The 27150-nt window shown below is 47.5% G+C and overlaps 1 protein-coding gene across 1 annotated transcript in view; it reads right to left on the reverse strand.

The window, feature by feature from the left end:
* The window catches only part of IL18 (interleukin 18), a 37348-nt gene extending 12388 nt beyond the window's left edge, over positions 1-24960 (reverse strand). The window contains exons 1-4 of the mRNA XM_038754290.1: positions 24916-24960; positions 10611-10746; positions 2991-3086; positions 2504-2509 (exon numbers count right to left, since the gene is read on the reverse strand). Of these exons, the coding sequence (XP_038610218.1) occupies positions 2504-2509; positions 2991-3086; positions 10611-10746; positions 24916-24960 (283 nt within the window). The remainder of the gene's footprint in view (positions 1-2503; positions 2510-2990; positions 3087-10610; positions 10747-24915) is intronic.
* Positions 24961-27150: the final 2190 nt, after the last annotated feature.

Genomic DNA, 27150 nt, shown 5'->3' on the forward strand with positions numbered 1-27150 from the left:
TGGGAATCAGAAGGTCATGGGTTCTAGTCCTAGCTCAGCCACTTATCTGCTGCGTGATCTTGGGCTAGTCACTTGACTTCTCTGGGCCTCGATTACCTCATCTGCAAAATGGGGATGATGACCGTGAGCCCCATATGGGACATGGACTATGTCCAACCTGATTAGCTTGTATCTACCCCAGCACGTAGCACAGTGCCTGGTGCACCGTGAATGCTGAACAACTACCATTAAAAAAAACTAAATCAAGAAGAGAAATAGAAGTTTATGGACTCAATAATCACTCTATCATAATTACAGATTTTGTACACTGTACTAAGTGCTTGAAAGAGAACTTGACATGATTCTCCACATTCAGGGACCTCACACTCCTTGAGGTCCTTGAGGCAGACACTCAAATAAATTACAGAGAAGAGGAAGTAATAGAGAATTACTCTATTACCATGTCCAACCTAATTTACTTATACCTACCCCAGTGCTTAAAACAGTGTCTGACACATAGTAAGTGCTGAATACATAACTGGGTTCTAATCCCGGCTCCACCGCTCTATAATTCTATTTATCTATTTTGATGCTATTGATGCCTGTCTACTTGTTTTGTTTTGTTGTCTGTCTCCCCCTTCTAGATTGTGAGCCCGTTGCTGGGTTGGGATTGTCTCTATCTGTTACCGAATTGTACTTTCCAAGTGCTTAGTACAGTGCTCTGCACACAGAAAGAGCTCAATAAATATGACTGAATAAATGAATCTGCAGCATGACCATGGGCAAGTCGTTTCATGTCTCTGTGCCTCAGTTCCCTCATCTATAAAATGGGGATTGAGGCTTTGAGCCCCATGTGGGACAGGGACTGTGTCCAGCCTTGTATCTATCCCAGTGCTTAGTACAGTGCCTGGTACGTAGTAAGCACTTAACAAACAGGAAAGCAGCATGGCCTAGTGGATACAGCACAGGCCTGGAAGCCAGAAGGACCTGGGTTCTAGTCCTAGCTCAGCCACTTGTCTGCTGTGTGATCTTGGGCCAGTCACTTGACTTCTCTGGGCCTCAATTACCTCATCTGCAAAATGGTGATGACGAGCACCGGCACCCCCACATCATCCCCCACATCCCCTTCCCTTCAAGGCCCTACTGAGCTCTCACCTCCTCCAGGAGGCCTTCCCATACTGAGCCCCCTCCTTCCTCTCCCCCTCCCCATCCCCCCCGCCTTGCCTCCTTCCCCTCCCCACAGCACCTGTATATATGTATATATGTTTGTACGCATTTATTACTCTATTTATTTATTTTACTTGTACATATTCTATTTATTTTATCTTGTTAATATGTTTTGTTTTATTCTCTGTCTCCCCCTTCTAGACTGTGAGCCCACTGTTGGGTAGGGACTGTCTCTATATGTTGCCAACTTGGACTTCCCAAGCGCTTAGTACAGTGCTCTGCACACAGTAAGCACTCAATAAATATGACTGAATGAATGAATTCTCTGTGCTTCAGTTACCTCATCTGTAAAATGGGGATTGAGACTGTTAGCCTCCCAAGGGACAAGGACTGTGTCTAACTCGATTTGCTTGTATCCACCCCAGTGCTTACTGCAGGGACACGTAGTAAGTGCTTAACAAATACCATATTTCATGAGGGAACTGAGGCCCAGAGAAGTGAAGTGACCCTCCGTTCCTCTGCCGCTAACCTCCTCAATCTACCTCGTTCTCACCTGTCCTGCCATCGACCCCCGGCCCACGTCCTTCCCCTGGCCTGGAATGCCCTCCCTCCCCACATCCGCCAAGCTACCTGTCTTCCTCCCTTCAAAGCCCTACTGAGAGCTCACCTCCTCCAAGAGGCCTTCCCTGACTGAGCCCCCTTTTTTCCTCTCCTCATCCCCCGGGCCCTACCTCCTTTCCTCCCCACAGCACCTGTATATAAGTTTGTACAGTTTTATTCCTCTATTTATTTTACTTGTACATATTTACTATTCTATTTATTTTGTTAATGATGTGCATTTAGCTTTAATTCTATTTGTTCTGATGACTGGAACACCTGTCCACATGTTTTGTTTTGTTTTCCGTCTCCCCCTTCTAGACTGTGAGCCCGCTGTTGGGTAGGGACCGTCTCTATATGTTGCCAGTTTGTACTTCCCAAGTGCTTAGTCCAGTGCTCTGCACACAGTGAACACTCAATAAATACTACTGAATGATTGAATGAATGAAGTGACTTGCCCAGGGTCACACAGCTAACAAGTGGCAGAGCCAGGATTAGAACCCAGGTGCTTCTGACTTCCAAGCCCAGACTCTATCCACTAGACCGTGCTTTTCCTGGGGTGGATTTTGAATTACCTTCACCAAACAGGAGCACATTCCCCCAGGCCCCACCCCCGTCCCCACCCTGGGAAGAAGGTCAGCTCCCAAAACCAGTTTTCTTCTTGATAATGAGCTAGGGTGTGGGCCAGCTCCATCAGCAGACTATCTCTGGATCACATTTTGTGGTGTGTTAGAAAGAGAAAAATAAAGTCAGACTATACCTTCATCTTGGATGGCAGCAGGTTGGGCGGGGGGGGAGAAAGAGACAAGGCCATTAGCACTTTGAGATAAAGGAGCCCATTTTCTCCCCAGTTGCATTTCCTCCCGTCACCCCTTCCTCCCATCCCTTGGACCCCAATCTTCAACCTCCTCCCTCCTTTTCCCACAGCCTCCCCCAATGTGTGGAAACCCAATATTTCCCAAGCCCCAGCAAACACCCCATCCACTGACGAAATGCGGGCTTTGCCCCATCTCGGATATCAGCGATGCAATAGTTTCAATCCGCCTCTGGTTATTCCAAAGCTACGGACCACCTCTCGAGGAAATGGAGATATCTAGGAGGTTGTCGTTCACCCTTTAACAAGGGTTCTGGTCATGTTTGAGAGCACCCTACCAGCCCAGGCATGTCTGATGACAAAACGAGTTTCTCTTGCGAACCCCGAAGACCCAAACACCTGTGAGGGATGCAGGACAATGGGTTGAATTTACCTCTGAAGTAAAATGTATCCCCATCTAGCTTTGCAATTAAAATGTGGGTCAAGTTTGGCTCCAAAACACCAGTACATCCAGCAGCCATCTCTGCACCTGAAGGAAATCGAGATGAACAGTAAAGCCCCAACTATGGATTTGATCCCAATTGTGGGTCCTCGGCATAATAATAATAATGATTGTGATGGTATTTAATAATAATAATAATAATGATGGTACTTGCTAAGCGCTTACTATGTGCCAAGCACTGTTCTAAGCACTGAGGGGGATACAAGGTAATCAGATTGTCCCACGCAGGGCTCACGGTTTTAATCCCCATTCTACAGATGAGGGAACTGAGGCCCAGAGAAGTTAAGTGACTTGCCCAAAGTCACACAGCAGTCAAGTGGCGGAGCCGGCATTAGAACCCATGACGTTTGAGTCCCAAGCCCATGTTCTTTTCACTGAGCCCACTGCTGCACTTACTATGTGTCAAGCACTGTTCTAAGCTCTGGGGTAGATACAAGCGGATCAGGTTGGACACAGTTTCAGTCCCACATGGGGCTCACAGTCTTAGTTCCCATTTTACAAATGAGGGAACCGAGGCACAAAGAAGTGAAGTGGCTTTCCGGACATCAGACTCCGTTATATTGTACTCTCCCAGGCGCTTAGTAATAATAATAATAATAGTAATAATAGGTATAGTATTTGCTCAGCACTTAATATGTGCCAGGCACTGTACTAAGCACTGGAGTCGATGCAAGCAATTCTGGTTGGACCCAGTCCCTGTCCCAACGTGGGGCTCATAAACTTAATCCCCATTTTACAGATGAGGTCACTGAGGCAAAGAGAAGTGAAGTGGCTTGCCCAAGGTCACACAGAAGACAAATAAGTGGTAAAACCTCAATTAGAACCCAGGTCCTTCTGATTCCCAGGCCTGAGCTCTATCCACTAGGCCATGCTGCTTCTCACTAGTACAGTGCTCAGCATAGCAGTAATCGCTCAATAAATATCATTGATTGATTGACTGTGTCCAACTTTCAAATTCCAAAGTTGGTTTATTGTTGGTTTACAATTGATTGTTTGATTGGCCTACAATCAATCAATCAGTCAATCAATAAATAGTATTTATTATGCACTTACTGTGTACAGTGCTCTGCACACAGTACTAAGAGCTTGGGAGAGTACAATACAACAGAGTTGGTAGACAATTACTGTGCTGAAATTCACTCATTCATTCAATCGTATTTATTGAGCGCTTACTGTGTGCAGAGCACCGTACTACGCGCTTGGAAAGTACAATTCGGCAACATATTGAGACAGTCCCTACCCAACAATGGGCTCACAGTCTAGAAGGGGGAGACAGACAGCGAAACAAAACAAGTGGACAGGTGTCAATGCCATCAAAATAAATAGAATTATAGATATATACACATCATTAATAAAATAAATACAGTAATGAATACATACAAATATGCACAAGTGCTGTGGGGAGGAGAAGGGGGCAGGGTAGAGGGAGGGAGTGGGGGCAATGGAGAGGGGAGGAGGAGCAGAGGAAAAGGGGGGGCTGAGTCTGGGAAGGCCTCCTGGAGGAGGTGAGTCTCAGTAGGGCTTTGAAGGGAGGAAGAGAGCTAGTTAGGTGGATGTGTGGAGGGAGGGCATTCCAGGCCAGAGGTAGGACGTGAGCCAGGGGTCGACGGTGGGACAGGTGAGAATGAGGCCCAGTGAGGAGGTTAGTGGTGGCAGAGGAACGGAGGGTGCGGGCTGGGCTGGAGAAGGAGAGAAGGGAGGTGAGGTAGGAGGGGGTGAGGGGATGGACAGCCTTGAAGCCAATAGTGAGAAGTTTTTGCTTGATGCGAAGGTTGATAGGCAACCACTGGAGATTTTTGAGGAGGGGAGTGACATGCCCAGAGCGTTTCTGTAGAAAAATAATCCCGGTAGCAGAGTCAAGTATAGACTGAAGTGGGGAGAGACAAGAGGATGGGAGATCAGAAAGGAAGCTGATGCAGTCATCCAAGGGGGATAGGATGAGAGATTGAACCAGCAAGGTAGCGGTTTGGATGGAGAGGAAAGGGCAGATCTTGGTGATGTTGTGGAGGTGAGACCTGCAGGTTTTGGTGACGGATTGGATGTGAGGGGTGAACGAGAGAGCAGAATTGAGGATGACACCAAAGTTGTGGGCTTGTGAGGTGGGAAGGATGGTAGTGCCATGTACAGTGACGGAAAAGTCAGGAGAGGACAGGGTTTGGGAGGGAAGATAAGGAGCTCAGTCTTGGACGTGTTGAGTTTTAGGTGGCAGGCAGACATCCAGATGGAGATGTCCTGAAGGCAGGAGGAGATATGAGCCTGGAGGGAGGGAGAAAGACTGGGGAGGAGTTGAAGATTTGAGTGTCACCAGCGTAGAGATGATAGTTGAAGCCATGGGAGTGAATGAGTTCACCAAGGGAGTAAGTATAGATGGAGAACAGAAGGGGACCAAGAACTGACTCTTGAGGAACCCCTACAGTAAGGGGATGGGAGGGGGAGGAGGAGCCCATGAAAGAGACTGAGGTGGAACGACCAGAGAGATAAGAGGAGAACCAGGAGAGGACGGAGTCCGTGAAGTCAAGGTTGGATAACGTGTTGAGGAGAAGGGGAGGGTCCACAGCATCGAAAGCAGCCAAGAGGTCGAGGAGGATTAGGATAGAGTAGGAGCCATTGGATTTGGCAAGAAGGAGGTCATTGGTGACCTTTGAGAGGGCAGTTTTGATGGAGTGTAGAGGACGGAGCTAGATTGGAGGGGATCTAGGAGAGAGTTGGAGTTGCGGAATTCGAGGCAGCGAGTGTAGATGACTCGTTCGAGGAGTTTGGAAAGGAAGGGTAGGAGGGAGATAGGGTGATAACTGAAAGGGGCAGTAGGGTCAAGAGAGGGTTTTTTAGGATGGGGGAGACGTGGGCGTGTTTGAAGGCAGAGGGGAAGGAACCCGTGGAGAGTGAGCGATTGAAGATGGGAGTTAAGAAGGGGAGGAGGGACAGGGCGAGATATTTCATAAGATGAGAGGGAATGGGGTCAGAAGCACAGGTGGCCGGAGTAGCACTTGAGAGGAGGGAGGAGATCTCATCTGAAGATACTGCTGGGAAGGATGGGAAAATAGAGGAGAGGGTTGAGAGCAGGGTGGATGGAGAATTGGGAGGGGTGCCTTTGGGGAGCTCAGACCTGATGGTGTTAATTTTACTAATGAAGTAGGTGGCCATATCGTTGGGGATGAGGGATGGAGGTGGGGGAGGAACAGGGGGCCTGAGGAGGGCGTTAAATGTCCAGAACAGCTGAGAGGGGTGATGGGCATGGGTGTCAATAAGGGAAGAAAAATAGTTTTGCCTGGCAGAGGAGAGGGCAGAGTTAATACAGGAAAGGATAAATATAAAGTGAACAAGGTTGGCTTGGTGTTTAGACTTTCGCCAGCAATGTTCAGCAGCTCAGGCATAAGAGCAAAGGAGGAGGACAGTGGCAGTGATCCAAGGCTGTGGATTAGTGGTGCAAGAGTGATGAAGGGAAAGGGGAGTGAGCGAGTTGAGTTGAGTAGAAGGTAGAGTTGAGAGCAGTAATCTGGTCATCAGGAGTGGGTAGAGAGAATAGGGTGGCAAGGTGGGGTGTGATGCGCTGAGAGGGAAGGATGGGGTGGAGAAAGTGCAGGTCTCTGTGGGTGAGTAACATAGATTTATGAGGGGAGGGGTGTGAGAGAGGAGGCAGGTGAGAAGGTTATGGTCAGAGAGGGATTTCAGAGTTGGTGAGGGTGGAGATAGTGCAGCCGTAAGAGACGATGAGGTCGAGGGTGTGACCAAGTTGGTGAGTGGGCGAGGTGAGGTGGAGCAGGAGGCTGGCGGAGCCAAGGAGTTCACTGCTGGCCGGAAAAATGTGCCATGTTTCCTAAGCACCTGACTAACAGGAAAAGGTGGGTTTGAGCCCGGGAGAATATCTGTCAATCAATCAAGGGTATTTACTGAGTGCTTATTTTGCTCTGAGCACTGCACTAGGCACTTGGGAGAGAATAATATGGTAGAGTTGGTATACATGTTCAGGCCATGTTTCCTCTCTCCTCAAGAACCTGCAGTGGTTGCCCATCCACCTCCACATCAAACAGAAACTTCTCACCATTGGCTTTAAAGCAGTCAATCCTCTTGCCCCCTCCTACCTCACCTCGCTACTCTCCCACTACAACCTACCCCCTCCACTTCACTCCTCTAATGCCAACCTTCTCAGTGCAGCTCGATCCCATCTATCTTGCCGTTGACCTCTCGCCCAGGTCTGCATCTGGCCTGGAACACTCTCCCTCCCTCCTCAAATCCCACAGATAATGACTCTCCCCACTTCAAAGCCTTACTGAAGGCACATCTCCTCCAAGAGGCCTTCCACGACTATACCCTCCTTTTCTCTTCTCTCAATGCCTTCTGCATTGCCCTGACTCGCTCCCTTTATTCATTCCCTCCCAGCCCCACAGCATTATGTCCATAACCATTATTTTTTTATTGTCTCATTCATTCATCCATTGAATTGTATTTACAGAGCGCTTACTGTATGCAGAGCACGGTACTGAGCATGTGAGAGAAGACACTATAACAATAAACAGACACATTCCCTGCCCACGACAAGCTTACAGTCTAGAGGGGGAGACAGACATGAATAGAAATCGATAAATGACAGATAAGGTCATAGGTGCTGTGGGGCTGGGAGGGGAAGATGAATAAAGGGAGCAAGTCAGGGCGACACAGAAGGGAGTTGAAGAAAGGGAAAAGAAGGGTTAGTCAGGGAAAGCCTCTTGGAGGAGATGTCCCCCTCCCCAGACTGTAAATTCATTTTGGGCAGGGAATGTGTTTGTCTATTGTTATATTGTACACTCCCAAGTGCTTAGTACAGGGTTCTGCACACAGCAAGTGATTAATAAATATGACTCACTGATTGCCTGATTGCCCATGAGATACAGCATGGCCTATTAGAAAGAGTCCAGGCTTGGGAGTCAGACGACCTGAGTTCTAATCCCTGCTCTTCCAGTTGCTTACTGTGGGACCTTGGGCCAGTCGCTTCACTTCTCTGGGCCTCAGTTCCCTCATGTGCAGAATGTAGAGTCAACACTTGCCCTTCCTCCTACTTCATTCATTGATTCAATCGTATTTATTGAGTGCTTACTGTGTGCAGAGCGCTTGGGAAGTACAAGCTTGGACTGTGAGCCCCATGTGGAACCTGATTATTTATTCAATAGTATTTATTAAGCCCCTACTGTGTGCAGAGCACTGTACTAAGCACTTGGAAAGAGCAATTCGGCAATAAAGAGAGACAACCCCTGCCCACACCGGGTTTAGAGTCTAGAAGGATTATCTTGAATCTACCTCTGTGCTTAGTCCAGTGCTTAGCACACAGTAAGCATGGCTTAGAGAAGCAGTATGGTTTAGGGGCAAGAGCATGGGTTTGGGAGTCAGAGGATGTGGGTTCTAATCTTGCCTCTGCCACTTGTCTGCTGTGTGACCTTGGGCAAGCCACTTCACTTCTCTGTGCCTCAGTGCCCTCATCTGTAAAATGGGGATTAAGACTGTGAGCCTCACGTGGGACAACCTGATTACCTTCTACCTACCCCAGCGCTTAGAACAGTGTTTGGCGCATAGTAAGCTCTTAATAAATACAATTTATTTTTTTAAAATTTAATTTAACCAATACCACAATTATTACTAAGGAGCTCACAGTCTAGAGGGGGAGATGGACATTAAAATAAATTACTGATGGGGACGGGGATGGGTGGGTAGAGGGATATGTATTTATGGGTTGTGGGGGTGGGGTTGATATCAAGTTCTTATTGATGGAGCCGCAGTTGAGGGGTCTGAGAGATCTAATTTCACCCGAGGCAGGCCCGGACCCTGGGGTCAATCCCGAAGTCCGTTAAGGGATTCATGTTACCTTAGGACTCTAAGATCAAGGTGCTTGGTGAATAAGATAAGGCAGGATAATCACGTTTCCGGATTCCAACTGTTCTTCTTTTATTCTGCCAAATTTTAAAACATTTTGTACATTTAACAGCCAGTTAATTACCCGGGCAGTGGAGGGAGAGACCCACAAATGAGCATTGCAGCTCTAGGCAAGAGTTGAAACAGGAAATGAAAAGTTTCTATTCTACTGGAAAAGTCAAGAGAGAAGTAAGGCAAATTCTAAGTACTGGCTAACTGTCATGTTTTCCCTTTCAAAAGGCCCAGGGGCGACCCAGAAAATTATTCCATAAGGTCAAAAAATGACAGCATTTCTTCGGGGGCAGCCAGGTTGGAAAGAAGAAGTTTTGGAATGGACTGACAATTTCTAAACGTTTTGGGGGGGGCGGGGGGGAGGTGTACAGAATTTCCATTCCTGCTGGTAAAATCATTAGACTTTCAGATGGCGGCTGTGACTGCATTACTCAGGTCCCCTGGGAAGAAGCGCAGGAAAGAAGAAGGAGCACTGTGGTCTAGTGGAAAGAGCACCGACCTGCGAGTCAGCGGAACTGGGTTCTAATCCCTGCTCCTCCTCCACCTGTCTGCTGTGTGAACCTGGGCAAGACACTTCACTTCTCCGTGCCTCAATTCCCTCAGCTGTAAAATGGGGATTAAATACCTGTTCTCCCACCTGTGAGCCTCAAGAGAGACAGGGACCGTATCTGGCCTAATTACCCTACTGCTTAGCACAGTGTTGGACACATAGGAAGCGCTTAACAAATAACAACCATTTAAAAAGGCCTAGAAAACAGCTCTGCTTTGCCATCCTTGCCCTCATCCTACCTTGGATTCCTCTTTTCCATCTAGCAATAGTTCGCACGCTCCTCCTTATCTTAGGGCAGTGTTGTCAGTTTACGATTCGGATGCAGGTTCCGTGTGCCTGTCAGTCATACTTACGGTGTGCTGAGCACTGTACTAAGCGCGTGGGAGAGGACAAAACAACAATAAACAGACACTTGCCCGGCCCGTAACGAACTTACAGTCTAGAATATACGGTCTCGAAGTCTCAGTTTCCCCAGCCCGTAAAAAGGGGGCAATGCTCCTCGCCCCTCACGGGGATGTTGGTTGGACTATTCTATTCTATTTATTGTATTTTGTTAGTATGTTTGGTTTTGTTCTCCGTCTCCCCCTTTTAGACTGTGAGCCCACTATTGGGTAGGGACTGTCTCTACATGTTGCCAACTTGTACTTCCCAAGCGTTTAGTACAGTGCTCTGCACACAGTAAGTGCTCAATGAATACAACTGATGATGATGATGATGATAAAATGTGTTGAGGTGAAAGCGCTTTTGGGGATGGGGGTGTGTGTGGCACTTGGATATTTCCAGGTTTTGGAAAAGGGGGCCGAAATGCGATGTTCCCAGTGTCTTCGGGCAGCCCCTCCCCTGGTCCGGGCCTGAGTGGGCAGAGCTGAAGGAGTTGCGGGGGGCGGGGAAGGGGGTCCCCCTGCACCCCAGAAAAAGTTGTCGGGAGTGTCATCCCCCTACCCCCCAGCCTGCAGCTGCCTGGGGGGGACAGCGGGGGTGTGTGTGTGTGTGTCTGAGAGCGTGTTGGGGGTGTTTGGGGGATGCAATCTATGTCCCCCTCCCCTGTAGCCCCCGTCCCGCCCGGCTGGTGCTCGCAGCCCCCGCGGAGGGGCTTGGGCTCCTACCTTCCTTCCTTCCTTCCTTCCTTCGTTCGTTCCTCCCCCCGTTGGGGCTCGCTGGGGCTCGGGCAGCCCCCGAGGGCCGGGCTGGAGCGGGGTCCCGGACGGGGGTCTTGGAGGGGGGTCCTGGCGGGGCGCCGGCCTGCGGGACCGGGCAGGGCGGACGGGAGCGGGGCCGGGGGCGGCGGCGGGGGCGGGGGCGGCCAACCTCCTCTTGTCGGGCCCCGGCTACAGCCCTGCCCCGCTCGCCTGCTCGCTTGGTCTCCCCTGCCCGCCCCCGCCCGGCCCGCCCTGCCCTCTCCCCCCCCCGCCTCTCCCCAAAGGAGCAAAGGCTGCCACGGAAAACAACCGGCAGCTCCGCTTCTCCCGCCTTCCTTGCCCCTTTCTACCTGCTCCCTGCTCCCTGCTCCCTTTCCCTTCTCCCTGCTTCCTTCTCCCTTCCCCTTCTTCGTGCTTCCTTCTTTCTTTCCCTTCACCCTTTCCCGTCTCTCTGTTTCCTCCTCCCTTTCCCTTCTCCCTGCTTCCTCTCCCTTCCCCTTCTCCCTGCTTCCTTCTCCCTTTCCCTTCTCCCTTTCCCGTCTCCCTGCTTCCTTCTCCCTTTCCCTTCTCCCTTCACCCTTTCCCGTCTCCCTGCTTCCTTCTCCCTTTCCCTTCTCCCTTCACCCTTTCCCGTCTCCCTGCTTCCTTCTCCCTTTCCCGTCTCCCTGCTTCCTTCTCCCTTTCCCTTCTCCCTTCCCCTTCTTCGTGCTTCCTTCTTTCTTTCCCTTCACCCTTTCCCGTCTCTCTGTTTCCTCCTCCCTTTCCCTTCTCCCTGCTTCCTCTCCCTTCCCCTTCTCCCTGCTTCCTTCTCCCTTTCCCTTCTCCCTTCACCCTTTCCCGTCTCCCTGCTTCCTTCTCCCTTTCCCTTCTCCCTGCTTCCTTCTCCCTTTCCCTTCTCCTTCTCCCTGCTTCCTTCTCCCTTTCCCTTCTCCCTTCACCCTTTCCCGTCTCCCTGCTTCCTTCTCCCTTTCCCATCTCCCTGTTTCCTTCTCCCTTCTCTTTCCCTTCTCCCTTCTCCCTTTCCCTTTTCCCTGCTTCCTGCTCCCTTTCCTTTCTCTTTCCTTCTCCCTGCTCCCTTTCCCGTCTCCCCGCTTCCTTTTCCCTTCTCCCTTTCATTCATTCATTCATTCATTCATTCATTCAATCGTATTTATTGAGCGCTTACTGTGTGCAGAGCCCTGTACTAAGCGCTTGGGAAGTCCAAGTTGGCAACATCTAGAGACGGTCCCTACCCAACAGTGGGCTCACAGTCTAGAAGGGGGAGACGGAGAACAAAACAAAACATATGAACAAAATAAAATAAATAGAATATGTACAAGTAAAATACATAAATAAATACATTAATTAATTAATTAGAATAAGCCACCTCTTCAGCCTGGATTGCCCCCTTGGGGCTCGAAGCAGACACAGAGGGAGGAGACGCCCCGGCCCGATTCCATCCTGAGCACCATCAAAGACACCAGATAATTCCAGGACTGTCTGTTCGGCAAAGCCTTAATGAAGGCCCATCTCCCTGCTTCCTTCTCCCTTCTCCCTTTCCCTTCTCCTTTCTTCCTGCTTCCTTCTCTCTCCCTGCTCCCTTTCCCTCTCCCTTCTCCCACTCCCCCTCTCTTTCTTTGGTCCGCCTGACTTAAGCCCGCTTTGGGAAAGCGAGCATTCCCTTGGAACGGCGGGGATGGGAAGGTCACCGTATACAGTTACATTGTACTCTCCCAAGCGCCTAGTACAGTGCTCTGCACACAGTAAGCGCTCAATAAATACGATCGAAAGAATGGATGATCGCCTTCAGATCCGCCTGCTTTTTGCTACTCGATTCTGCTCTCATCAAGGGGAAACTCCCGATGGATTCCAAGAACCAGCTCTTCCAGGCAGGCCCTCCCTGGCAAACTCCCCCAAGCCCAGAAAGGTTCCTGATGCTCGAAAATTCGCTGACATAAATCACTCTCGCTTTCTGTCCCTCTGGCCGCTGAGGTCGTTCTGTGGAAAATCCAGCTAAAACTCTCGACACTCCCCCAAGCCCAGAAAGGTCCTAATGCTGGAAAATTCGCGGACATAAATCACTCTCGCCTTTTTTCCCGCTTGCTGCTGAGGTCTTTTTGGAAAATCCAGGTAAAACTCGCTTCCCGCCTAGCTAACATAAAACGAGGCCCTCGGATTAGGGAATGCCAAGAATGGCACCCAGAGGATCAGTAGTTAAAGTAGAACGAGGTCTCCCCCTTTGGGGAACTGATCCCCGGCTCGTCTTTCCGAAATGGGACAGAAACTGCCTTTACATTACCGTAATTTCCCGAAAAGTCACCAATGCTCCGTTGCTGCAGCCCCACGGCGCTTCATTCAGTCATTCACACATTCAATCCTATTTATTGAGCGCTTACTGTGTGCAAAGCACTGGTACTAAACGCTTGGCAGAGTACAATAGTGCAATACAACAATAAACAGACACATTCCTGCCCACAATGAGCTCACAGTCTAGAGGGGGAGGTAGACATTAATATAAATGAAGAAATCACAGACATTATTAATAATAATAATGGCATTTGTTAAGCGCTTACTATGTGTGATGCGCTGTACTAAGCGCTGGGGTAGATACAAGCAAATCGGGCTGGACACAGTCCCTGTCCCAGCTGGGGCTCACAGTCAATCAATCAATCAGTCAATCAATTGTATTTATTGAGCGCTTACTGTGTGCAGAGCACTGTACTAAGCACTTGGGAAGTACAAGTTGGCAACATATAGAGACAGTCCCTACCCAACAGTGGGCTTATAGTCTTATTCCCCATTTTACGAATTAGGTAACTAAGGCATAGTGAAGTAAAGTGACTTCCCAAGGTCACATAGCAGGTAAGTGGTGGAACCAGGATTAGAATCCATGACCTTCTGGCTCCCAGTCCTGTGCACTGTCCACTATGCCATAAATAAATATGTCCATATCTGTAGAGGGGGAGGTAGACATTAATAGAAATAAGCTGATGACACCCAAATCTACAGCTCCAGCCTTGATCTCTTTCCCTTTCTGTAGCCTCGCACTTGATCTCTTTCCCTTTCTGTAGCCTCGCATTTCCTCCTGCCTTCAAGACATCTCTCCTTGGACGCCCTCCCATCTCCTCAAACTTAATATGGCTAAAACTGAACTTCCTATCTTCCCCTCCAAACCCATTACTTTCCCACCCCTGTTGACGGTACCACCCTCCTTCCTGTCTCACAAGCCCATAACCTTGGCATTATCCTTGACTTCTCTTTCTCGTTCCACCCACATATTCAAGCCATCGCTAAATCCTACCAGTTCACAACATCGCCAAAATCAGCCCTTCCTCTCCATCCAGACTGCTACCACATTAATGCAAGCCACTTCTTCTATCCCGCCTTGATTATTGGATCAATATTATTGACTATTGGATCAATTATTGGATCTTCCTCCCTTCAAGGCCCTGCTGAGAGCTCACCTCCTCCAGGAGGCCTTCCCTGACTGAGCCCCTTCCTTCCTCTCCCCCTCGTCCCTCTCTCCATCCCCCCCATCTTACCTCATTCCCTTCCCCACAGCGCCTGTATATATGTATATATGTTTGTACATATTTGTTACTCTATTTATTTATTTATTTTATTTGTACATATCTATTCTATTTATTTTATTTTGTTAGTATGTTTGGTTTGTTCTCTGTCTCCCCCTTTTAGACTGTGAGCCCACTGTTGGGTAGGGACTGTCTCTATATGTTGCCAATTTGTGCTTCCCAAGCGCTTAGTACAGTGCTCTGCACACAGTAAGCGCTCAATAAATACGATTGATGATGATGATGATGATGATCAGCCTCCTTTGCTGACCTCCCTGCCTCCTGTCTCTCCCCACTCCAATTCATACTCCATTCTAGTGCCTGAATCATTTTCCTTGATAAAGTTCAGACCATGTTTTCCGACTCTTCAAGAAACTCCAGTGGTTGCCCATCCATCAATACAGCCAACAAAAACTCCTCACTATTGGTTTTAAAGCACTTCATCACCTTGTCCTCTTCTACCTCACCTTTTTCCTCTCCTACTACAACCCAGCCCACACACTTCATTCCTCTAATGCTAACCTTCTCACTGTACCTCCATCTCCTCTACTTCTTGTCCACATCCTACCTCTGGCCTGGAAGACTCTCCCACCTCATAGCAGACAGATAATTGCTCTCCCCAACTTCAAAACCTTATCGAAGGCACACCTTCTCCAAGAAGCCTTCCCTGACTAAGCCCTCGTCTCTTCTCCCACTCCCTTCTGCACCGCTCTCACTTGCTCCTTCATTCATCCCCCCATCCCCACAGCACTTCTGTACATAGCTGTGATTTATTATTATCTATTTATTTATTTATATTGCTATCTATCTCCCGCTCTAGACTGTGAGCTCATTGAAGGCAGGAGTGTGTCTGTTTGTTGTTATACTGTACTCCCTCAAGTTCCTAGTACAGTACTTTGCACACAGTAAGCGCTCAATAAATACAATTGAATAAGTGGATGAATAAGTAAATCACAGACATTAATATAAATAAAATATAATAAATAAATAAATGGATAAGTAAATCACAGACATTAATATAAATAAAATATAATAAATAAATAAATGGATAAGTAAATCACAGACATTAATATAAATAAAATATAAATAAATATGTCCAGATCTGTAATTTATTTATATTAATGTCTGCCCCCCCCCTTCTAGACTGTAAGCTCATTGTGGGCAGGGAATGTATCTGATTATTGTTCTAGTGTACTCTCCCCAGGACTCGTGTAATGGATACAACATAGGCCCGGGAGTCAGTAGATTTTAATCCCAGATCCATCACTTGTCTAATGTGTGACTTTGGGCAAGTCACTTCACTTCTCTGGGCCTCAGTTCCCACATCTGTAAAAATGGGGATTGAGACTGTGAGCCCCACGTGGGACAAGGGACTGTGACCAACGCGATTTGCTTGTAATTATTATGGCATTTATTATGGCATAGAGAAGCAGCGTGGCTCAGTGGAAAAGAGCCCGGGCTTTGGAGTCAGAGGTCATGGGTTCGAATCCCAGCTCCGCCAATTGTCAGCTGTGTGACTTCGGGCAAGTCACTTCACTTCTCTGTGCCTCAGTTACCTCATCTGGAAAATGGGGATTAAGACTGTGAGCCCCCCACGGGACAACCTGATCACCTTATAATCTCCCCAGCCCTTAGAACAGTGCTTTGCACATAGTAAGCGCTTAATAAATGCCATCATTATTATTAGTATTATTGTTTGTTAAGCACTTACTGTGTGCCAAGCCTTTCTAAGCACTGGAGCACTGTTCTAAACGCTGGGCACTGTTCAAAGCTTGTAACCACCTCAGCGCTTGCTCACTGAGCAAGCAAATCATCATCATCATCAATCGTATTTATTGAGCGCTTACTATGTGCAGAGCACTGTACTAAGCGCTTGGGAAGTACAAATTGGCAACATATAGAGACAGTCCCTACCCAACAGTGGGCTCACAGTCTAAAAGTCTAAATCAGGTTGGACACAGTCCCTGTCCCAGCTGGGGCTCGTAGTCTTATTCCCCATTTTACAAATTAGGTAACTAAGGCATAGTGAAATAAACCACACTAGACCACAAGCTCCACCAGGATAAGGAGTCCCAATTTTACTTTTCCTGGACTCTGAGCTGCGCTTCATGGGAGGGGAATGTTTCTACCAACTCTACCGTTCTCTCCCAAGCATTTAGAACAGTGCCTGGTACACATTAAGCACTTAACAAATGCCATATAATTATTATCATTACTATTATGCACACTGTAAGCGCTCAGTGTAATACGAGCGCTTAGAACAGCACTCAGGACATAGTAAGCGCTTAACAAATGCCAAGGGAAGCGGCGTGGCTCAGTGGAAACAGCACGGGCTCGGCAGTCAGAGATCGTGGGTTCAAATCCCGGCTCTGCCAATTGTCAGCTGTGTGACCTTGGGAAAGTCACTTCACTTCTCTGTGCCTCAGTTAGCTCATCTGTAAAATGGGGATGAAGACTGTGAGCCCCACGTGGGGCAACCTGATCACCTTGTATCCCCTCATCGCTTAGAACAGTGCTCTGCACATAGTAAGTGCTTAACAAATGCCATCATTATCATCATCATCATCATCATCATCATCATCATCATTGATTGATGGTTCCCAGGGAGAGACCGGGAGGATGCATTTCCGCGCGCGGCTGGGAGAGGATGGCAGCGGTCTCGCCCTGCTCCACTCAATCAACCATCACCAGTGGAATTTATTGAGCATTTATTCTGTGCAGCGTACTGTACTAAACGCTTGGGAGAGTACACTTCAACAGCATTAGCAGACCCGTTCCCTGTCCATAATGAGCTTACAGTCTAGAGGGGGAGACAGACATTAATATGAATAATCAATCAATATTAATTGTGCTTATTGTGTGCACAGCACTGTACTAAACGCTTGGGAGATTACAGTGCATCAGAATTAGCAGACACGTTCCCTGCCCATAACGAGCTTACAGTCTAAAGGGGGAGGCAGACATTAATATGAACTATCAATCGATCGATCAATCAGTGGTCTTGTTGAGTGCTTATTGTGTGCAGAGCACTGTAGTAAGCAGTTGGGAGAGTACGATAGAACAGAGTTGGTAGACACATTCCCTGCCCACAATGAGCTTACAGTCTAGAGGGGGAGATAGACATTAATATGAATAATCAATCAATCGATCAATCGTGCTTATTGTGGGCACAACACTATACTAAGTGTTTGGAAGAGTAATATAGAACACAGTTGGTAGACATTTTCCCTGCTCTCAACAAGTTTACAGTCTAGAGGGGGAGACAGACGTTGGTATGACTGTTCAATCAATCAATTGATCAATCAATCATACTTATTGAGCATTTATTGTGTACACAGCACTGTACTAAGTGGTTGGGAGAGTATGATAGAACAGAGTTGGTAGACACATTCCCTGACCATGATGAGCTTACAGTCTAGAGGGGGAGGCAGACATTTGTAACAATAAATAAATTATGGGTACAGACCTAATAATAATTACGGTATTTGTTAAGTGCTTTCTGTGTGCTAGGCACTGTACTAAGCGCTGGGGTGGATACAAGCAAATAATAATAATAATAATGGCATTTATTAAGCGCTTACTATGTGCAAAGCAATGTTCTAAGTGCTGGGGAGGTTACAAGGTGATCAGGTTGTCCCACGGGGGGCTCACAGTCTTAATCCCCATTTTACAGATGGGGTAACTGAGGCACAGGGAAGTGAAGTGACTTGCCCAACGTCACACAGCTGACAAGTGGCGGAGCCGGGATTTGAACCCATGACCTCTGACTCCAAAGCCCGTGCTCTTTCCACTGGAAATCGGGTCCCTGTCCCACATGGGGATCACTTAAATGCTGTGTGGCTAAGGGTGGGTTGAAAAAAGGGAGCAAATCCAAATGCAAGATCACTCCGGGTACCCCATCTCTCAAGTGCCGTAGAGAAGCGGGGCCCCCATTTCTGAACGCAGGGCAGATCAGGCTGGATGGGGTTATGCAAAATGACTATTTACTGGACTGGTTGGGAGATATATGCACAACCTTCCCCCCTCCCAAATATTTTTTTTTAATGGCATTTGTTAGTTGCTTACTATGTACCAGGCACTGTACTAAGTACTGTACAAGAAAATCTGGTTAGGCAGAGTCCATGACCCGTGTGGAGCTCAGGCACTGTGCTAAGTACTGTACAAGCAAATTTGCTTAGGCAGAGTCCATGACCTGTGTGGAGCTCACAGTTTGAGTAGGAGGGAGAAGAAGTTTTGAATCCTCATTTTTCAGCTGAAGGAACTGAGGCACAGAGAAGTTAAGTGACTTGCCCAAGATCCCACAGGAGGTGCATGGAAGAGCAGGAATTAAAACCCAGATCCTCAGTGTGCTCTTTTCACTATCAATCAATCAATCAATCGTATTTATTGAGCGCTTACTGTGTGCAGAGCACTGTACTAAGAGCTTGGGAAGTACAAGTTGGCAACATATAGAGACAGTCCCTACCCAACAGTGGGCTCACAGTCTAAAAGGGGGAGACAGAGAACAAAACCAAACATACTAACAAAATAAAATAAATAGAATAGATATGTACAAGTAAAATAAATAAATAAATAGAGTAATAAATATGTACAAACATATATACAGGTGCTGTGGGGAAGGGAAGGAGGTAAGATGGGGGGGATGGCATGCTGCTTCTCAAAGGCCTCACCCTTTCTTACTAAGACTCTCCCCCCTTCACATTCCACAGACCACTGCTCTCCCCATCTTAATAATAATAATTGTAGTACTTAAGTCCAACAAGCGTTAGGTTGGAGACAAGGTGAACGGATTGGACACAGTCCCTGTCATGTGGGGCTCACAGTTGAAGTAGGAGGGAGAACATGTTTTGAATCCCCATTTTACAGATGAGGAAGTGGCAGCGCAGTGAAGTAAAGTGACTTGACCAAAGTCACACTGCAGGCAAGCACCAGGGCTGAGATAGGAATTCAAGTCCTCTGTCTCCCAGGCCCACACTCTTTCCACTAGATCATCATCATCATCATCATCAATCATATTTATTGAGCGCTTACTATGTGCAGAGCACTGTACTAAGCGCTTGGGAAGTACAAATTGGCAACATATAGAGACGGTCCCTACCCAACAGTGGGCTCACAGTCTAAAAGGGGGAGACAGAGAACAAAACCAAACATACTAACAAAATAAAATAAATAGAATAGATATGTACAAGTAGAATAAATAAATAGAGTAATAAATATGTACAAACATATATACATATATACAGGTGCTGTGGGGAAGGGAAGGAGGTAAGATGGGGGGATGGAGAGGGGGACGAGGGGGAGAGGAAGGAAGGGGCTCAGTCTGGGAAGGCCTCCTGGAGGAGGAGGCCTCCTGGAGGAGGAGATCATGCTGCTTACCTTCAAGTCTTTTCTGAAATGACAGGTTAGGGCTAGGGTTAGGGTTAGGGTTTGAGCAGGTGTACTCAGCCAGGGTCAACCACAAAGATTTGAAATGTTCTGGGCACAACATAGTTCCAGGCAGCTGGCACCAAAGAGGCACCACTTATTTCCAAAGAGAAGTGTACACTAACAGGGAGTAAAGCACAAAAAAATAAAATCTTTATTGGGATTGGTTAAGCTCTCACTATGTGTCAAATTCCAAGAGCTGTGGTAGATGAAATCCAAGTTTATCAGCTTGGACACAGTCCCTGTCTCACATGGGGCTCACAGTCTGAGATTCAAAAGATTGTCCCCAAACTCCCCAGTCAATCATAGTATTTGCTGAGTGCCTACCATGTGCAAATAATAATAATAATAATGATGGCATTTATTAAGTGCTTACTATGTGCAAAGCACTGTTCTAAGCACTGGGGGGATACAAGGTGATGAGGTTGTCCCACGTGGGGCTCACAGTCTTCATCCCCATTTTACAGATCAGGGAACTGAGGCACAGAGAAGTTAAGTGACTTGCCCAAAGTCACACAGCTGACAAGTGGCAGAGCGGGATTTGAACCCATGACCTCTGACTCCAAAGCCCGTGCTCTTTCCCACTGAGCCACGCTGCTTCTCAAAGCACTGTACTAAGCACTTGGGAAAGTACAATAGAATTGGTAGACATGATTCCCACTGCCAAGGGCCCTGCCTTGAGTCCACAGAGGACACTCTCTGTCTTTGAGGACTGCAGCTAATCAATTAATAGTATTTATTGAGTGCTTACTCTGTGCATTAATTAATTAATTCATTCAATCGTATTAATTGAGCACTTACTGTGTGCAGAGCACTGTACTAAGCACTTGGAAAGTACAATACAGCAATAAAGAGAGACAATCCCTGCCCACAACAGGCTGAGAGTCTGAGGGGGCAGGGGCGGGGGGGAGGAGACAGACACCAATACAAGTAAACAGGCATTGATATGAATAAATAGAATTATAGACATATGTATATATATAAGTGCTGTGGGGTGGGGAGAGTGGGGAATAGCAAAGGGAGTGTGCAGAACACCATACTAAGCATTGGTAGAGTACAATAGAATTAGTAGGCATGATACCTGCCCTTGAGGAGCTTATACTCTATCAGGAGAGATAGACACTAAAATAAATTACAGCCAGGGGAAGTAATTGAGTACTAAATGTAAGTTCACAAGTGCAGTGTGAGTACTCAAAGAGTGTGGTGGGCTGATTAATATAATAATAATAATAATGGTATTTGTTAAGCACTTACTATGTGCCAAACACTGATCTAAGCACAGGGGTAGATACAAGGTAATCAGGTTGTCTCACGTGGGGCTCACAGTCTTAATCCCCATTTTACAGATGAGATAACTGAGGCAAAGATAAGTTAAGTGGCTTGCCCAAGGTCAAAGAGCAGATAAGCGGTGGAACCGATATTGGAACTCACGTCCTCTGATTCCCAGCCCCGTACTCTTCCCATTAAGCCACACTGCTTCTCTCAGCCACGCTACTTGTGGAAGGATGTGGGCAAGGGGTCAAATGGCAAGAAAGATGAGATCAAGGTATGGTGAGTAGTTTGGGGTTGGAGGTGGAAAGTTGTAGTTGGAGATCAGCAAAGGTAGGATAAGGAAAGCTGATCTAGAGCCTTAAAGCTGATGGTAAGGAGACTATTTGATGTGGAGATTTATTGGCTACCATTGAAGGTTTTTGAGCGGGGAGACCTGGACTGAGCGGTTATTTAGAAAAATGATCCATGCAGCAGTATGGAGCTGTCAATTTTATTTATGCTCACGCACCCGTATCTAATTGTTCTTCAGTCTGAATTCTCATGAATTGACTGGTTCCTTTCACTGGATGGTAAACTCAAGTGGAGGATCCCCTCTTTTTCATGTAGCAAATTCCCTTGGGGCCTGGTTCAGCCAATCCTGTTGGCGGTGGTGATGCTAATAGCAAGGTTTTAATGTTGGTTGATCTTTTCTAGGCATATATTTATGCCATCATCAGTCTAACCCCACGTCACAAATCTTGATTCATTTAGGTGTTTCATCCAAGGTTCCAAGTCCTCAACAGTACAGGTGATTGGATGGTAGTAACTTTGGCTTCCTGCCTCATTAAAGGGTTGCCTAAGCGGAGTTGTTTAGGCCTGGCATTAATGGTTTTGGGTAGCAGGCCCCAGGGACATGTCAGCTCCTTCATCCCTTTGTCTTGTTGTAGAGTTGTAGCAGCTTAGCATCTTGCTTCACTGCTCCCTGAGGTGGCTGATTGAATTTCAAACCCTCAGAGAGGCTTCCTGTCATCAATCGTATTTATTTATTGAGCGCTTACTATGTGCAGAGCACTGTATCAAGCGCTTGGGAAGTACAAATTGGCAACATATAGGGACAGTCCCTACCCAACAGTGGGCTCACAGTCTAAAAGAGTGGGCTCACAGTCTCACTGTCCCTTCACCAGTCATTCAGTCACTCAGTCATTCGTCTTTATTGAGTGATTACTGTGTGCACTGTACACTGTACAAAGTGCTTGGGAGGGTACAATATAACAATAAACAGACACATTCCCTGTTCATAATAAACTTAGGGTCTAGAGAGGGCGTCAGACGTTAATATAAATACATTACAGATATGGACAAAAGTGCTGTGGGGCTGGGAGGGGAGATGAATCAAGGGAGCAAGTCAGGGCGATGCAGAAGGAAGTTGAAGAAAAGGAAGAGGGCTTGGTTATGGAAGGCCTCTTGGAGGAGATGTCTTCTAATAAAGCAGTGCTTGCTCCTCTCTATTTTGCCCTGGAGATCCAGGCTTCAGAGAACAAAGGAGATAGATGAATAATCCTGCTCTGGGTCTGCATTTTCCCTTCCCTTTTTCTACCTGTAAATTATTTGGTGTCTCCAGGGGTAGAATAAAACTCCTTGAGGGAGGAGAGTGTGTCTTTTATCTCTGTTGTCCTCTCCCTCTAGACTCTAAACTCATTGTGCGGAGGGAATGCGTCTGTTTATTGTTCTATTGTACTCCCTCAAGCGGTTAGTACAGTGTTCTGCACACAATAAGCGCTCAATAAATAGGACAGAATGAATGAATGAACGCCCAAGCCCACGATACAGTGCTTTGCATACTACAAATACAGTTTACTGCCTCATCCCTTTGGAGCCAAGTCTCTTTTTTTTCTTTGCTTAGAGAAGCAGAGTGGCTTAGTGGAAAGAGCACAGGCTTGGGAGTTAGAGGACATGGGTTCTAATCCCGACTCCGACCCTTGTCTGCTGTGCGACCTTGGGCAAGCCACTTAACTTCTCTGTGCCTCAGTTACCTCAAAAGTAAGCGCTTAACAAATCCCATTATTATTATTATTATTATTATTATTATTATTATATAAAGCAGAGAAGCAGCATGGCTCAGTGGAAAGAGCATGGGCTTTGGAGTCAGAGGTCGTGGGTTCATTCATTCATTCAATCGTATTTATTGAGCGCTTACTGGGTGCAGAACACTGTACTAAGCGCTTGGGAAGTCCAAGTCGGCAACATATAGAAACGGTTCTTACCCAAGAGCGGGCTCACGGTCTAGAAGGGGGAGACAAAACAAAACTAAACAAAACAAAACAAAACAGGTGTTCAGGTTCAAATCCCAGCTCTGCCAATTGTCAGCTGTGTGACTTTGGGCAAGTCACTTAACTTCTCTGGGCCTCAGTTCCCTCATCTGTAAAATGGGGATTAAGACTGTGACACCCCCCCCCCCCCCGACCTTGGGACAACCTGATCACCTTGTTACCTCCCCAGTGCTTAGAACAGTGCTTTGCACATAGTTACTGTTATCGACAAGTAGGGTGCAAAATAGGTTAACTCGGTGTAAATGGGCCGCCGGGTTCTTGTACCCAGGGTGGTGATGCAGATAGGAAAAATGACTCGGAGACATGAGCAGATAGAGCACTAAAGAAGGAAAGTGGCTACCTGCCCGTTCACCTCCCGGGAGAGGTGAGAGGTACGAGTGACAAGCAGCCCCGATCCCAATATCACTGTGCCTTTTATTGAGTTACAGCAACATGGGGGTGGGGCATTTGGAAATTTCTGGAATTCAATTGGGACCGGCAGGGTGTTACGAATTCTCTTTGTTCTCCGTTCCTATGGCCTTGTGCAAGATGTTGTTATTTGCCCTATGGCCTTGCATAGATAGGTCTATAAATTCTCATTAATAGGGAGGTAAATTCTCATTAACAGGAGGGTAAATTCTCGTTAATAGGGAGGTAAATTCTCTTTGGATGGGTGTTCCTTGATGGCCTTGAAGGCATCTGTTACCCCCAGCCCACGTCATCCCCCGGGCCTGGAATGCCCTCCCTCCCAACATCCGCCAAGCTAGCTCTCTTCCTCCCTTCAAGGCCCTACTGAGAGCTCACCTCCTCCAGGAGGCCTTCCCAGACTGAGCCCCTTCCTTCCTCTCCCCCTCGTCCCCCTCTCCATCCCCCCATCTTACCTCCTTCCCTTCCCCACAGCACCTGTATATATGTATATGTTTGTACATATTTATTACTCTATTTATTTATTTATTTATTTATTTTACTTGTACATATCTATCCTATTTATTTTATTTTGTTAGTATGTTTGGTTTTGTTCTCTGTCTCCCCCTTTTAGACTGTGAGCCCACTGTTGGGTAGGGACTGTCTCTATATGTTGCCAATTTGTACTTCCCAAGCACTTAGTACAGTGCTCTGCACATAGTAAGCGCTCAATAAATATGATTGATGATGATGATCTGTTGCAGGCTTGTTTTCTCGGCCTGCCCAAATGGAGGGTTACTTTCAGCATACACAAAATGGAGTCAGTCATGTCAAGTCCGCTAGTGGACAACAGTAAGCGCTTAATAAATCAATCAGTCAATCAATCGTATTTATTGAGTGCTTACTGTGTGCAGAACACTGTACTAAGCACAAGTTGGCCACATATAGGGATGGTCCCTACCCAACAGTGGGCTCACAGTCTAGAAGTCTCACAGTCTAACTTGTACTTCCCAAGCGCTTAGTACAGTGCTCTGCACACAGTAAGCACTCAATAAATACGATTGATTGATTCATCTGGAAAATGGGGATTGGGTCTGTGAGCCCCAGGTGGGCCAACTTGATTACCTTGTTTCTACCCCAGCGCTTAGAACAGTGCTTTGCACAGAGTAAGCGCTTAATAAATGCCATTATTATTATTATTATTGATTGATTAGAAGGGGACTGCCATCATTATTATTATTATTTTTCCTGGGGCCACCATTCCTTCCTCCCGCATGGCCTAGGGCACCATGAGGGGCCGTCGAGCAGTTACGCGACGCCGACGCAAACCCTGACAGGAATGGCGCCGGGGCGCGAGACGCCTGCCTCTTTCCCGCTCATTTCGCATCACGTGGCCCGCGGGGGGCACGGGCTAGAGGCCTGGCCCGGCGCTCGCGCATGCGCGCTCGTTCGTTGCGCGCGACGGTTAAACGCCAATCGATCCGGCGCGAGCCAGTTTGAGGGCACGGGCTAGAGGCGAGGCCCGGCGCTCGCGCATGCGCGCTCGTCCATTGAGTGCGACGGTTAAACTCCTCTCAATCAATCATCATCATCATCAATCGTATTTATTGAGCGCTTACTATGTGCAGAGCACTGTACTAATTGGTTGGGAAGTACAAATTGGCAACATATAGAGACAGTCCCTACCCAGCAGTGGGCTCACAGTCTAAAGGGGGAGACAGAGAACAAAACCAAACATACAAACAAAATAAAATCAATCAATCGTATTTATTGAGCGCTTACCGTGTGCAGAGCACTGTACTAAGCACAAGTTGGCCACATATAGGGACAGTCCCTACCCAGCAGTGGGCTCACAGTCTAGAAGTCTCACAGTCTAACTTGTACTTCCCAAGCACTTAGTACAGTGCTCTGCACACAGTAAGCACTCAATAAATACGATTGATTGATTCATCTGGAAAATGGGGATTGGGTCTGTGAGCCCCACGTGGGCCAACTTGATTACCTTGTTTCTATCCCAGCGCTTACAACAGTGCTTTGCACAGAGTAAGCGCTTAGTAAATGCCATTATTATTATTATTATTGATTGATTAGAAGGGGACTGCCATCATTATTATTATTATTTTTCCTGGGGCCACCATTCCTTCCTCCCGCATGGCCTAGGGCACCAAGAGGGGCCGTTGAGCAGTTACGCGACGCCGACGCAAACCCTGACAGGAATGGCGCCGGGGCGCGAGACGCCCGCCTCTTTCCCGCTCATTTCGCATCACGTGGCCCGCGGGGGGCACGGGCTAGAGGCCTGGCCCGGCGCTCGCGCATGCGCGCTCGTTCGTTGCGCGCGACGGTTAAACGCCAATCGATCCGGCGCGAGCCAGTTTCAGGGCACGGGCTAGAGGCGAGGCCCGGCGCTCGCGCATGCGCGCTCGTCCGTTGAGTGCGACGGTTAAACTCTCAATCAATCAATCATCATCATCATCATCAATCGTATTTATTGAGCGCTTACTATGTGCAGAGCACTGTACTAAGCGCTTGGGAAGTACAAATTGGCAAAATATAGAGACAGTCCCTACCCAACAGTGGGCTCACAGTCTAAAAGGGGGAGACAGAGAACAAAACCAAATATACTAATAAAATAAAATCAATCAATCAATCTTATTTATTGAGCAATTACTGTGTGCAGAGCACTGTACTAAGCACAAGTTGGCAACATATAGGGACGGTCCCTACCCAACAGTGGGCTCACAGTCTAGAAGTCTCACAGTCTAACTTGTACTTCCCAAGCGCTCAGTACAGTGCTCTGCACACAGTAAGCACTCAATAAATACGATTGATTCATCTGGAAAATGGGGATTGGGTCTGTGAGCCCCACGTGGGTCAACTTGATTACATTGTTTCTACCCCAGCGCTTAGAACAGTGCTTTGCACAGAGTAAGTGCTTAATAAATACCATCATTATTATTATTATTGATTGATTAGAAGGGGACTGCCATTATTATTATTATTTTTCCTGGGGCCACCATTCCTTCCTCCCGCATGGCCTAGGGCACCACGAGGGGCCGTCGAGCAGTTACGCGACGCCGACGCAAACCCTGACAGGAATGGCGCCGGGGCGCGAGACGCCCGCCTCTTTCCCGCTCACCTCGCGTCACGTGGCCAGCGGGGGGCACGGACTAGAGGCGAGGCCCGGCGCTCGCGCATGCGCGCTCGTTCGTTGAGTGCGACGGTTAAGCTCCTCTCAATCATCATCATCAATCGTATTTATTGAGCGCTTACTATGTGCAGAGCACTGTACTAAGCGCTTGGGAAGTACAAATTGGCAACATATAGAAACAGTCCCTACCCAACAGTGGGCTCACAGTCTAAAAGGGGGAGACAGAGAACAAAACCAAACATACTAATAAAATAAAATAAATAGGATAGATATCAATAAATCAATTGTATTTATTGAGTGCTTACTGTGTGCAGAGCACTGTACTAAGCGCTTGGGAAGTACAAATTGGCAACATATAGAAACAGTCCCTACCCAACAGTGGGCTCACAGTCTAAAAGGGGGAGACAGAGAACAAAACCAAA

Source organism: Tachyglossus aculeatus, chromosome 11 (genome assembly GCF_015852505.1).
Source record: "Tachyglossus aculeatus isolate mTacAcu1 chromosome 11, mTacAcu1.pri, whole genome shotgun sequence".
NCBI classification, from domain to species: domain Eukaryota; kingdom Metazoa; phylum Chordata; class Mammalia; order Monotremata; family Tachyglossidae; genus Tachyglossus; species Tachyglossus aculeatus.